Source organism: Salvelinus fontinalis, chromosome 26 (genome assembly GCF_029448725.1).
Source record: "Salvelinus fontinalis isolate EN_2023a chromosome 26, ASM2944872v1, whole genome shotgun sequence".
Classification (NCBI taxonomy): domain Eukaryota; kingdom Metazoa; phylum Chordata; class Actinopteri; order Salmoniformes; family Salmonidae; genus Salvelinus; species Salvelinus fontinalis.
In genome coordinates, this window is record NC_074690.1 from 24,712,749 (window position 1) to 24,727,528 (window position 14,780).

Here is a 14,780-nt window from a genome sequence, read left to right on the forward strand (position 1 = left end):
TGGAATTAAAGGGTTGCCTTGGGACTAATGGCTCAATGAAGAAGACAAATAGCAGTGTAAATGAATAGTGAATCAGTGTTGACAGTGTCTTCCTTGGGTCAATTTGGGAAGAAAAGTGGGGGCTTTTATGAAAGCTATTTTGGAAAACAAGGTTTTAACTGATTAAAAGAAATGTTTACAGTCTAATTAGGGATGTCTTTTATTAGCAGTTGATAAACATTGACATTTTAAATGTTGTCTGCTTCCTTTTCATTGTAGTAAATCGACGAGGACAGAATTATATTGAAACATTATATAGTATAGCTATGAATTGACAGATGTCGACTAGTTTTCCCTTTGTGCTAAGATATTTATCTTCCTACTTCAGGTTCAAGGGGAACTGAAGAGAAAATGGCAGAGTATATGCCTCAACTGCCATATGGCCAGAAACTACACCCAGCACAACACTTATGCCTCCAGAAACGGCTCAGAAAACATGGCTCAGTTCCAACGTAACTGTCGTACCCAGTCCTTCCTGCAGACAGAGACTACTGTACTGTGAGGGCTGTGGGTAAAGAGGCATCTGTCTCCATTAAAACCCTACAAAACTCTGGTATTGGCCTAAATACACACTACAGCAAGCAAAGGCTACAGTTGTGGGCACTAAATAGTTAGGTTGGCCCACAGTATTGGCAGAACAATTATTGAAATGGCTCTAGGATCTTCTAACGAGTTTGTCTATTAAACCTGTACCCTTTATTGTGCCTGCAACTTTTGGCAGATGTCGTAACAGGGTATTTTTAACAGATATGAATAAATTGGTCTGTCTGCAGTAATGTCAATGTTTTTAATTCATTGGTTAGTTTAAATACACCTTTCATTAATGGATGCCAGGGAGAAGTGCTGTGCATGGCTAGTATACCTCTCCCTCTCCCTATCCCTCTCTCTTTCCCTCTCCCTCTGTGGTGAAATGGATTTCACACTGTGCTTAATGACCTCATGCAGCCCTCCACCCATGTGTTCTGAAACTAGTCTAAATGAACAATGTCTTTCAAGCTAATATTTGAGTTTCAAATGGCACCCTATTTCCTATATAGTGCACTACTTTTGACCAAAGCCCTATGGGTCCTGGTCAAAAGTAGCGCACTAAACAGGGAATAGGGTGCCATTTGGGACATTGATAATATCGTTTGAGTCATTTGTGATGACTTTCAGAGTGAAAAGAACTAAATGGTAAGAGCGATTTATGGAATCAAATGAACAATAGTTTCATTTTGACTGTCAAACATTGTATCTACTTTCGTAAATGTAAAATAACTGTAGCATAGATTTAGTTTTCTTCATGGTTCATTTGCTGTTTAAACAATTAAGCAATGTGTTGTCGAACTGAACTGGGGTTCTAGTAGATGTAATTTTGTCAAACATGATTACAAGAAGACTAGGATTGTCATGACAAAGATGTATAGATAGATATACAGTACGTACATTTGACATGTTGCTTTGTATTACCGTCGAGAGGATTAAAATGGATATAGATACTTAAATGAGATAGTTGAGAACAAGTACAATATGAGCAGGTAGGAGAGGAGATGAATTGTAAAGGACCATTGTATACCGCAAAGTCTAAAGTACTGGTATGTCATTTTGTAAGATATTACTCAGCATTATTTTCTGCAAAGACACCATGAATGTCATACCACAACATGATTGATGAACAATCTCTTGTTAGTATTGTATCATGTGAATGTAATTTTCCTCTTTATCTTTTACAGTATGTTATGCTTTTGTGTGTGTTAATTCCTCACTAAGACAACCAACCAAAGCTATCTCTGTTGTAAGTTATATACCTATGCTGTCTATTTCAATTTGAACTCAAGGTATGAGTTCTGTGGTAGATCCATGCTCCTGTCTGGACTGCTATACACACATCCATCCGGCTGAACAAACTGACCCTGAACCAGACTGTGATTTCAGGTGCTTCGTGTAGATATGGAAGACAGACAGGAAATGACTGCTGATTACCTTGGCATTTCCCTCACAAAGGTGTTTCCACTGACAAGGTGACAATGTTTAGACTTGAGGTCATACTAGAAGGAGACCTAGGCTCCAACACGGTCATCTTTTGTATTTCGTAGAAAAATCCTCCCAGATGTACTATTATTCCCTGATCTCCGAAGAGATTTCAAATGTTGAGCGAACTCATGTATTTGCCATGTAGAAATCTGCCGGGATTGTGTTTTTTGCATGTTTGTCATTGATGTAGTCAATCAAAATGTTAACAGTGCCTAATACTTGCTATTTCATCTTAGAGTTATTTTATTCTACATTCTGTTGCTGTCTCCTTCCCAAATGGCACAATATCCCCTACATAGTGCACCACTTTGACCATCTCTGGTCAAAAGTAGTAGACAATATAGGGAATAGGATGCCATTTAGGGTGCATCATGTGTGTATATTAAAGATCCAAGGAGATGGAGAAGTGGAGTAATATCTGTAATGTCATAGCTACCACAGTTAATGTGTTCATTTTGTGAACATTAGTGATGTATCCTTGTATTGATGAGCCTGAACACCGGTCTGTTTGTGTTTTCATGCCAACTCCTTGTCATGCCAAGTGTCATACGCATTGTCATTGGCTTTACATGGACCGCCATGGAGTTGGCAAGAGCACAAACAGATCTGGAACCAGGCTATGTATTGATGTCCTTATGAGAACAAAATGTATTTTTGCCTTTATGGTCAAGAGATATTTCCATTAGCTGAATTCTCACCGCTATACAGTGGACATGTTCTAAGGTTGCATAACAAACAGTTTTATGTATTAGCAACATGCTTTTGAATGATGCTTTGTTTAATGTCTGGGTATGTATGTTATGAGCACATGATAAATAAACTTGACCTTCAATATTTAACCTTTTTATGACTTACATATTGATGAGACTAGTTCTGAAATAAACGTTGTTATTATTGTACAGTAGAAATGTTCTCTGATTAAACATTGGCCTTTTTGCTGGTTCATAGACGGTGTACTGTCAGAGCTCTAGCTTACTTTAGTTTCCAGGACTGTATCCCAAATAGAACCCTATTCCCTTTATTGTGCGTCAAGGTAGTGCTCTATTTTTGGAACAGGGTGCCAATTCGGACGCAAGCCAGGATTCGGGGATGCTAGCTGAACGTGTCGCTGACTCTGAGATGAGGAGCTGTGATGATCTGAGATGACAGAGCTGCTCCGGGGCGGAGGCAGCAGCACTAATTGGAAGAGAAGATGCTGTCCAAGAAAGAAACAACCACTGATCCACACTGGAGTCACTATTTCTCTACACTTCCTGATTGTATTCTTGCATTTGGGATATGAGAGGATGGGATATATGAATGAGTGTGTTTAATTTCTTCAAAAGGAGAAGGGGTTCATTATGGGAAAATATTATGGCAAAATATCTGTATCAAAGCTTTGATGAAGAATGAGAGGCCTCAGGCCAAATATCATTATTAAGCATACATTTGAGCCACATATGGAGACCTCTAACCTTAAAGGTAAAATGTAAACTCATAACAGTGAACTCATACTGGAGAAATTGGATAGAGAAAATGTAATGGGTGGAGCGGAGCACTTTTCTGCTCTTTTTCCGTTGTGACCGTCAGTCTAAAAGTTATCTTGTTGTACTTCATCCTCAAAGCTGTTGAGAAGCCTCCTTACAGCTTGAGTGAACCTCCCACATTACTGGCTACACTCAAGGATGTCGAGCAGCAGAGACAAAACAAGAGGCTCCTCAGGAATGATTGCAAACAGGTAATGTACAGTTGGATTTTGAAGTTTGCATAGACAATAGCCAAATACATTTAAACTCAGTTTTTCACAATTCCTGACATTTAATCCTAGTAAAAATGTCCAGTCTTAGGTCAGTTAGGATCACCACTTTATTTATTTACCACTGCTTTAATTTCTTTCATCACATTCCCAGTGGGTCAGAAGTTTACATACACTCAACTAGTATTTGGTAGCATTGCCTTTAAATTCTTTAACTTGGGTCAAACGTTTCAGGTAGCCTTCCACATGCTTCCCACAATAAGTTGGGTGAATTTTGGCCCATTCCTCCTGACAGAGCTAGTGTAACTGAGTCAGGTTTGTAGGCCTCCTTACTCGCACACACTTTCAGTTCTGCCCTCAGATGTTCTATAGGATTAAGGTCAGGGCTTTGTGATGGCCACTCCAATACCTTGACTTTGTTGTCCTTAAGCCATTTTGCCACAACTTTGGAAGTATGCTTGGGGTCATTGTCCATTTGAAAGACCCATTTGCGACCAAGCTTCATCTTCCTGACTGATGTCCTGAGATGTTGCTTCCACATCATTTTCCATCCTCATGTTGCCATCTCTTTTTGAAGTGCACCAGTCCCTCCTGCAGCAAAGCACCCCCACAAAATGATGCTGCCGCTCCCGTGCTTCATGGTTGGAATGGAGTTCTTCGGCTTGCAAGCCTCCCCTTATTCCTCCAAACATAACGATGGTCATTATGGCCAAACAGTTCTATTTTTGTTTCATCAGACCAGAGAACATTTCTCCAAAAAGTACGATCTTTGTCCCCATGTGCAGTTGCAAACCGTAGTCCGGCTTGTTATGGCGGTTTTGGAGCAGTGGCTTCTTCGTTGCTGAGTGGCCTTTCAGGTTATGTTGACATAGGACTCGTTTTGCTCTGGATATAGATACTTTTGTACCTGTTTCCTTCAGCATCTTCACAAGGTCCTTTGCTGAACGCGTCTCCTTCAGAATGTGTTTCCTTCCTGAGCGGTATGACGGCTGCATGGTCCCATGGTGTTTATACTTGCGTACTATTGTTTGTACAGATGAACGTGGTACCTTCAGGCGTTTGGAAATTGCTTCCAAGGATGAACCAAACTTGTGGAGGTCTACAATTTTTTTATGAGGTCTTGACTGATTTATTTTGATTTTCCCATGATGTCAAGCAAAGAGGCACCGAGTTTGAAGGTAGGCCTCGAAATACATCCACAGGTACACCTCCAATTGACTCAAATTATGTCAATTTGCCTATCAGAAGCTTCTAAAGCCATGACATAATTTTCTGGAATTTTCCAAGCTGTTCAAAGGCACAGTCAACTTAGTGTATGTAAACTTCACACCCACTGGAATTGTGATACAGTGAGTTATAAGTGAAATAATCTGAATGTAAACAATTGTTGGAAAAAGGACTTGTGTCATGCACAAAGTAGATGTCCTGACCGACTTGCCAAAACTCTACCTTGTTAAAAGAAATTTGTGTCGTGGTTGAAAAATGAGTTTTAATGACTCCAACCTAAGTGTATGTAAACTTCAGAATTCAACTGTAAGAGGGGGAGGTGGCAAATACCATCACTCAAGCTTATCTGCACTTGAGGAAAAATGCTTTAGGGATTACCACAAATACGCATGTTTATTTCATCCTCTTCAAACAAACTCAAATTCACAGACAAATTCCCCTCACTTAGAAAGTTGATTCTCAAATGCAGAGGCACAAGTTCCCTTCACTTAGAAAGTACTGTGCTGTTCATAGTTCCCAAATAGATGTTTTATGTTAAATAAGATACATCATTAAATGTATATGAATGTTGTTTAATTACCTGCATTTGGGTCATTGACAAAAATGTGTGTATTTTGGTTACTCCAAAGGGAAAATATTACTGTATTACAGATGGAATTGCCCAATTTAATTAGTTGTAAAACTATTCTTAAACATGACATGAATGAACAGATGAACGCCACTGCAGAAGACCATCTGTTAGGTAGTATTCACCTGGACCTGTCTAGGTAATTGATTCCCCACAACTTGCCGGCTGTAGTCTCTGACTCAGTCCCAACATGCTTGAGGGGTCAGTTAATATCTTGGAAAAACACCAGCCAATGAGTTCACTGCTGACATTTAGAACATATTTTGATCATGGCAACCAACATTTCTGAAACGGATATAATGCAACAGAGGGTTGGATGTCCACAGGTGCGCCAATGTGTTGGCGCTGGAAGGCTGCCGTCTTATCGGCTCTTAACCAACCATGCTATTTTCACCTGAGGTAGTGTGGTCTACAGCTTATCATGAGATACTCTATCTACCTAGAGAGTTTTCATCTGTATTTGTCGTAGCTGTCTACATACCACCACAGACCGATGTTGGCACTAAAACCACACTCAATGAGTTGTATACCGCCATAAGCAAACAGGAAAACGCTCATCCAGAGGCGGTGCTCCTAGTGGCTGGGGACTCGTACTACACCGGCTCCGACGATCGTCGGATGTGGCAGGGCCTGCAAACTATTACAGACTACAAAGAGAAGCACAGCCGAGAGCTGCCCAGTGACACGAGCCTACCAGACGAGCTAAATAACTTCTATGCTCGCTTCGAGGCAAGTAACACTGAAACATGCATGAGAGCATCAGCTGTTCCGGACAACTGTGTGATCACGCTCTCCGCAGCCGATGTGAGTAAGACCTTTAAACAGGTAAAAATTCACAAGGTGGCAGGGCCAGATGGATTACGAGGATGTGTACTCCGAGCATGCGTCGACCAACTGGCCAGTGTCTTAGCTGACATTTCCCTGTCTGAGCCTGTAATATCATCATGTTTCAAGCAGACCACCATAGTACCTGTGCCCAAGAACACTAAGGTAACCTGCCTAAATGACTACCGACCTGTAGCACTCACGTCTGTAGCTATGAAATACTTTGAAAGGCTGGTCATGGCTCACATCAACACCATTATCCCAGAAACCCTAGACCCACTCCAATTTGGATACCGCACCAACAGATCCACAGATGATACAATCTCTATTGCACTCCACACTGCCCTTTCACACCTGGACAAAAGTAACCTATGTGAGAATGCTATTCATTTAATACAGCTCAGCATTCAACACCATAGTGCCCTCAAAGCTCATCACTTTTTATTTTACCTTCATTTAACTAGGCAAGTCAGTTAAGAACAAATTCTTATTTTCAATGAAGGCTTAGGAACAGTGAGTTAACTGCCTTGTTCAGGGGCAGAATGACAGATTTTACCTTGTCAGCTCAGGGATTCGATCTTGCAACATTCAGTCACTAGTCCAACACTCTAACCACTAGGCTACCTTGCCGCCTCATCACTAAGCTAAGGACCCTGGGACGAAACACCTCCCTCTTCAACTGGATCCTGGACTTCCTGACGGGCCGTCCCCAGGTGGTAAGGGTAGGTAACAACACATCCACCACGCTAATCCTCAACACAGGGGCCTCTCAGGGGTGCATGCTCAATCCCCTACTGTACTCCCTGTTCACTCATGACTGCACGGCCAGGCACGACTCCAACACCATCATTAAGTTTGCTGATGACACAACAGTGGTAGGCCTGATCACCAGCAACGATGAGACAGCCTATAGGGCGGAGGTCAGAGACCTGACAGTGTGGTGCAAGGACAACAACCTCTCCCTCAACGTGATCAAGACAAAATTATTGTGGACTACAGGAAATGGAGGACCCCTATTCTCATCAACTGGGCTGCAGTGGAGCAGGTTGAAAGCTTCAATTTCCTTGACGTCCACATCACCAACAAACTAATATGGTCCAAGCACACAAAGACAGTCGTGAAGAGGGAATGACAAAACTTATTCCCCCTCAGAAGACTGAAAAGATTTGGCATGGGTCCTCAGATCATCAAAAGGTTTTACAGCTGCACCATCGAGAGCATCCTGACAGGTTGCATCACTGCCTGCGACCGCAAGCCACTACAGAGGGTAGTTCGTATGGCCCAGTACATCACCGGAGCCAAGCTTCCTGCCATCCAGTACCTCTATACCAGGCGGTGTCGGAAGAAGGCCCTAAAAATGGTCTAAGACTCCAGCCACCCTAGTCATATACTGTTCTCTCTGCTACCGCACGGCAAGCAGTACCGGAGCGCCAGTGGCTATCCATACTATTTGCATTGCCCCCCCCCCCCCCCCCCCCCGGAACACTGCTGCTACTCACTGTTATATCTATGCATATTCACTTTAATAACTCTACCTACATGTACATATTATCTCGACACTGTCTCCCCTGCACATTGACTCTGTGCCGGTACCCCCTGTATATAGCCCCGCAATTGTTATTTACTGCTGCTCTTTAATCGTTTGTGATTCTTATCTCTCTATTTTCTTAAAACTGCATTGTTGGTTAAGGGCTTGTAAGTAAGCATTTCACTGTAAGGTCTACACCTGTTGTATTCAGCGCATGCGACAAATCTAATTTGATTTGATTTGATAGGGCTCTGGTCAAAAGTAATGCACTACGTAGGGAATAGGTTGCCATTTTGGGACGCATACTATGCAATGGAACTCAACACATTATACCAGTCCATTCCCTCCATTCGTTCTATAGAAATGAGCAGGAAAATAAGCATCCCTGTGCAATTGTGGAGACTTTATGGAAATATCATTGCATAACAATATATCTGCCCAATTTGCTTATGCAGAGGTGGAAGTTGAGAAAAATCACTGTAAAACACCAGGAATCCAGCAAAACCCTTAAATATCATCCCTGCATCTACAGTATAACTAAGCAATAAGGCCAGAGAGGGTGTGCTATATGGCCAATATACCACGGCTAAGAGCTGTTCTTAAGCGCGACGCAAAGCGGAGTGCCTGGATACAGCCCTTAGCCGTGGTATATTGCCCATATATCAAAAACCCCTGAGGTGCCTTATTGCTATTATAAACTGGTTACCAACATAATTAGAGCAGTAAAAATAAAGGTTTTGTCATATCGATGGTATACGGTCTGATATACCACAGCTGTCAGCCAATCAGCATTCAGGGCTCAAACCACCCAATTAACAATATACAGTATACTATTATGTCAAGAAATTGGAATTAGGCTTTACTCATGGGCCAGGTAATGAGAAATGGGCAAGTGACTTCATTCATTTCACACTCCAAGCCTTTTTAGCTGCTGCTGACACAAACGTGGCTGATTGCCCTGATGGACAGATTCATATTTATTTATAGTATTACAATCCTCCTGATTAGGCCATAGCGACGGGAAGTGTTTACATATTGATGGGTTCAGTCAAAAAGCAGATTAGAATGTCTAAGTCCCAAATGGCAACCTATTCCTTAACAAAGTGCACTTGATCAGGGCCCATAAGGCTCTCGTCAAACGTAGTGCACAATGTAGTGATTAGGATTTGGGATGCAGACAATCTCTTTCCACATAAGGGAAGGAAGCCTAGCCTATAATCTGTGCTGTGGGTTTGTTGCAAACACACAGAGTAAATTAAGTGAACATATCAACACAGCTTATCACAGAACTATTAAAGAGCTGTCCCCTGCATTTCCTTCTCATGTATCAGACAAACAAGCTAAAATAAATTGTAATTCTGAAAAGTGCTTTCAGAACATTAAGGAATCTCTGATGTTGATGCCTTTGATTTTAAATATATGCCTTACAGTACAAAGTTGATAACGTGAAATATTACTGTACTACATTGATCATTTAGAAGTATAATTGTGCATGACAAACTACACAAGGTTTAAATTAGTTCTGGTCCTAATGGTTGAATTATTGAAAATACATTTCATATTTCTTAACACCTTTTAGTGAGTGACTCATATGGTCCTTTTAAATATGGCTCTGATCCTTTTGGATTGAATATACTAATGTAAATCTAATTTACATATACATGTGTAGGATCTTAATTTGAGCCAGTTTTCTACTGCAGGAAAATAATCCAGGAAATGTGAATTATTATGTGGATTATAATTAAAGGACATTTTTGTAGCGATTGATACATTTTTCGCAGGGAAAATCAAGTCTGAAATTTCAAAGTGGAAATTACAAACTTCAGAATCCTTTTTAAACCTAAAATACACTGCAAGTTGAAAATGTCCTTTATGCAGGAAAGTTCTCCTGCAACAGGGTGATCAAATTAAGATCCAACATCTGTATGAGTTAATTGGCTTCCATTACACCCCCACAATCTATTTATCCAAGAGCAGAAAGAGGTGGGGTGTACAGAGCTATGATGTCCCTTTATACCAGTTGAGTATACTTCATAGATACTGAGCCAAAGAGGGATTTCATCAGACACTGTGGTTGAGGCTAAAATGACACCCTACTCCCTATGTAGTGCACTACTTTTGACCAGGGCCCAAAGGATTCTGAACTAGGTAGATAATAGTGTGCCATATGGGACACAGACAATATATCTGGGGGGTAGGGGAAATTCTTGGAATTCACATGTGCCAATGCTACACTGCGGGAGTCCTCTGTACTGTGTGATGTTTGCTTTGCTAATAATCACTGGGGGACAAGCTGAACGTAGAATCATGGAGAAGTAATGCTTATTCAGATCTATGTAATACATCACACACACCTGGAGTTGGGTTGGGTGAGTTTCCCTCAGCACTAGGATTAATTCAATTAAAGGGCAATGGTTTTTGTGTTCGTGCCATTGCTGACTTTGATGTCTTCAGCAAAGAGGAGAAAATGAACTCCCTCTGCCTTTATTGCTGCTTTCTTTAACACTGCTGATACCAAGGGGATGTAGTCTGCATTTCAAATACCACCCTATTTCCTATGTAGTGCACTACTTTTGACCAGGGCCCACAGGGGACCACTGCGCCACCCGGGTGGCCCCATTTACTGCATTTCTATACATTTAAAAACTAAAATGCTATTTGGAGAATAGAAAAACATGCAAAAATGTAGCTTCATTCACCTCAGCCAATCTACAAACACATCGCCTATTAGCTATACAATAAGTCGCTACACATTAACTCAACACCAGAATTAAAAACTATAATTTAATACATACTGAGGGATCTGATGGCAGAAAAGTATTTTATTAACGTATGGCAAACAAATAAGTTTGCTTTACATAACAATTTTTTATTTTTTGTTTCAGTTTCACAGCAAATTTCCTGCAATTCTACACATTTTCCAATAACTTATGCCATGTTAATATGATATCTGAGTGAGAATGAAAGGCGGGCCCTTGGGTACATGCCCTGCGTGGTCCGGTCGGTAATTCAGCCATGATTACTACAAGTTTAGATAGCTGGCTAAACTAAGTACACTAATTTACCAATCTAAATGCTTTAACTGACATGGGCTAATTCAGTGACATATACAGTAACAAGAGTAAAACTGCAGTTTCGAAATTGCACCTTGTGTATTCTACTATTCTAACTCTCAACAGTAAGTTGAGACCCCTTATAATAAGGACAGCGGTGCGGACCTCTGTGTCATCATATGTACAATAGTTATAGCCTTGGTGGTGGATATCTCCATTCTCTGCCTATCACTGCAGAGACCATGTCTGCATCCCAAATGGCACTCTATTCCCTATATAGTGCACATAAAAAAATGCTCATGCAAGTCGTTCTAGATAAGAATGTCTGCTAAATAACCCAAAAAAATGTTTTTAAGTAGTGCACTATATAGGGAGAATGGTGCCATTTGGGATGCAGACCACGACATGGTATTGTCACATCAGCATGGCCGCATTGGACATGTAGTATGCCACACGGCATTAACCTCAATAGGTCTTTAACTGCCACGGAGTCTCAATCCTCCAGACAGCATCTCTTCTTGCTGTCATTTTCATCTATATATATACAGTATATATATAAATATTGGGTATTTTCAATTGTTTTGGATGGATGGTTTTGGATGGAGGTCTCTGGGAATGAGAGATAACGACATATTGATTATGTTGTTATCGTTCCAATTCCAGAGAGCATTCAAAATTATAGGGAAGATTGAGTATTGGACAATTGAACTGTAACGGTCGTCTTGTGGTGAATGAGCGGACCAAGGCGCAGCGGGTGATGAATACATGATGATTTATTGAAAGACGAAGACAAACACGAAAAACACTTGGAAAATTACAAAACAACAAAACGACGTAGACAGACCTGAACATGTGAACTTACATAAACACGAAGAACGCACGAACAGGAACAGACTACATACACGAACGAAAACGAAACAGTCCCGTGTGGTGCGACATACACAGACACGGAAGACAATCACCCACAAACAAACAGTGAGAACAGCCTACCTTAATATGGTTCTCAATCAGAGGAAACGTCAAACACCTGCCTCTAATTGAGAACCATATCAGGCAACACATTTGACCCAACATAGAAACACATAACATAGAATGCCCACCCCAACTAATGGCCTGACCAACTAAATGTAACAGTATTACTTTAAACCGTCGTCCCCTCGCCCCTACACGGGCGCGAACCTGGGACCTTCTGCACACATCAACAACGGTCGCCCACGAAGCATCGCTACCCATCGCTCCACAAAGGCCGCGGCCCTTGCAGAGCAAGGGGCAACCCTACTTAATGTCTCAGAGCAAGTGACGTAACTGATTGAAATGCTACTAGCGCGCACCCGCTAACTAGCTAGCCATTTCACATCCGTTACATAAACACATACAAAAACAACAGAAAACAGGTCAGGAACGTGACATGAACCAGTTGTTTTCAACTTCAATTTTGTAATACAAAAGAAACAAAAGTATACCAAACATTAGGAACACCTTCCTAATATTGCATTGCACCTACTACCATTCCCCTACTACCATTCCTCATTCAAAGGCACTTCAATATTTTGTCTTGCCCATTCACCCTCTGTATAGCACACATACACAATTCATGTCTCAAGGCTTAAAAATCCTTCTTTAACCTGTCTCTTCCCCTTCATCTACACTGATTGAAGTGGATTTAACAAGTGACATCAATAAGGGATCATAGCTTTCACCTGGATTCACCTGGTCAGTCTGTGTCATGGAAAGAGCAGGTGTTCATAATGTTTTGTATACTCAGTGTATACATAGATGCTCTCTGATTAATCATATACAGTCGATGTGTTTCAAATTGCACCCTATTCCCTATATTGTGGACTACTTTTGACCAAGGCATGGGCCCTGGTCAAAAGTAGTGCATTATTTAGGGAATAGGGTGCCATTTGGGATGCAACCAGCATAAGGAGTTTACCTTTTACTCCCTCACCCACACACATAATGCAAATCATAGGTACAGGATGTATAGGATGTATTCCTATTTAGTTGATAGATACCATTATGGTAAAACTAAACTATTCTACATTTTATGTGTTGAAAATATCAACATTGAATGCATTGATTGTATATGTAGCTAATTGCTCCAAAAGTAGCATCTGCTCTAACTGACTAAAATATAAAAATGCTAATTGTTATATTTAGTTGGAGCTCTCCTTTCGTTTATGGGATTAACCCTAGATAGAACACCATGTGTCTGCTACGTTTCAGCATAATAGATCAATGTCTGTTTGTAACTAAGTCTAATCTGCCCTGAACATTGTTACCACGCATACAATGTTCCCCGTAGTGGTGGTTGTTGGCACGCTAAAGTAACTTTCCAGTGAAAATATGACTTTTAATGTAAAGTTCATGTAGTGTTAACTCATACCCAAATAATGTCATGTTGGCTCATTGGCTGAGTTGGCCAGTCAGCAGTCTACTCGCATTAATATTTGTAATGACTAGTTTATGTCCACACCATTCTGATGATGGGGTACGCGAAAACCATTCCAACACAGAAAAGCAGCTTTTTAACATAATGAATTACATTTTTTGGGGAAGAAAAACGATTTAATTCATATTGTAATTAATTATAGGTAATATTTCAGAGAAATCTGGAAACACTGGACAGTTACTTTAAACCGAAATCAGGGTCACACAGGGTGTTTCTTGGTAGTCTTAAACAAATCTACATTGAAACGAAAGTATACACCACACACATGTACACATGACACCTGTACCATGTCAGATATAGAGTTCAAATATATAACATTTTGAGTTTGCATCCCAATATTACACTTTATATATATCACAGAAGACTGAAATATAACAAACACTTTTATTTTATTTTATCTATGTATTATGAAATTATGAAAAATATGAATAACATTCCACTCATGAGGCCACTAGGTCATTTGACTGCAGGAAAGGGCTACATCAGAGGATGGGCTCATAGTAATGGCTGGAGTGGAACAAATGGAATGGTATTAAGGCTCATAGTAATGGTTGGAGTGGAACAAATGGAATGGTATTAAGGCTCATAGTAATGGTTGGAGTGGAACAAATGTAATGGTATTAAGGCTCATAGTAATGGCTGAGGTGGAACAAATGAAATGGTATTAAGGCTCATAGTAATGGCTGAGGTGGAACAAATGGAATGGTATTAAGGCTCATAGTAATGGCTGGAGTGGAACAAATGGAATGGTATTAAGGCTCATAGTAATGGCTGGAGTGGAACAAATGGAATGGTATTAAGCCTCATAGTAATGGCTGAGGTGGAACAAATGGAATGGTATTAAGGCTCATAGTAATGGCTGAGGTGGAACAAATGGAATGGTATTAAGGCTCATAGTAATGGCTGGAGTGGAACAAATGGAATGGTATTAAGGCTCATAGTAATGGCTGGAGTGGAACACATGGAATGGTAGTAAGGCTCATAGTAATGGCTGAGGTGGAACAAATGGAATGGTATTAAGGCTCATAGTAATGGCTGAGGTGGAACAAATGGAATGGTATTAAGGCTCATAGTAATGGCTGGAGTGGAACAAATGGAATGGTATTAAGGCTCATAGTAATGGCTGGAGTGGAACACATGGAATGGTATTAAGGCTCATAGTAATGGCTGGAGTGGAACAAATGGAATGGTATTAAGGCTCATAGTAATGGCTGGAGTGGAACAAATTGAATGGTATTAAGGCTCATAGTAATGGCTGGAGTGGAACAAATGGAATG

General features: G+C 40.7%; 1 protein-coding gene across 3 annotated transcripts in view; it reads left to right on the forward strand.

Moving 5' to 3' along the window:
* The window catches only part of LOC129823984 (vasoactive intestinal polypeptide receptor 2-like), a 53,167-nt gene extending 50,276 nt beyond the window's left edge, over positions 1-2,891 (forward strand). For all 3 annotated transcript variants that reach the window (XM_055883202.1, XM_055883200.1, XM_055883199.1), the window contains one exon: positions 368-2,891. In XM_055883202.1, the coding sequence (XP_055739177.1) occupies positions 368-541 (174 nt within the window). In that variant the 3' untranslated portion in view covers positions 542-2,891. The remainder of the gene's footprint in view (positions 1-367) is intronic.
* The last annotated feature ends 11,889 nt before the right edge of the window (positions 2,892-14,780 follow it).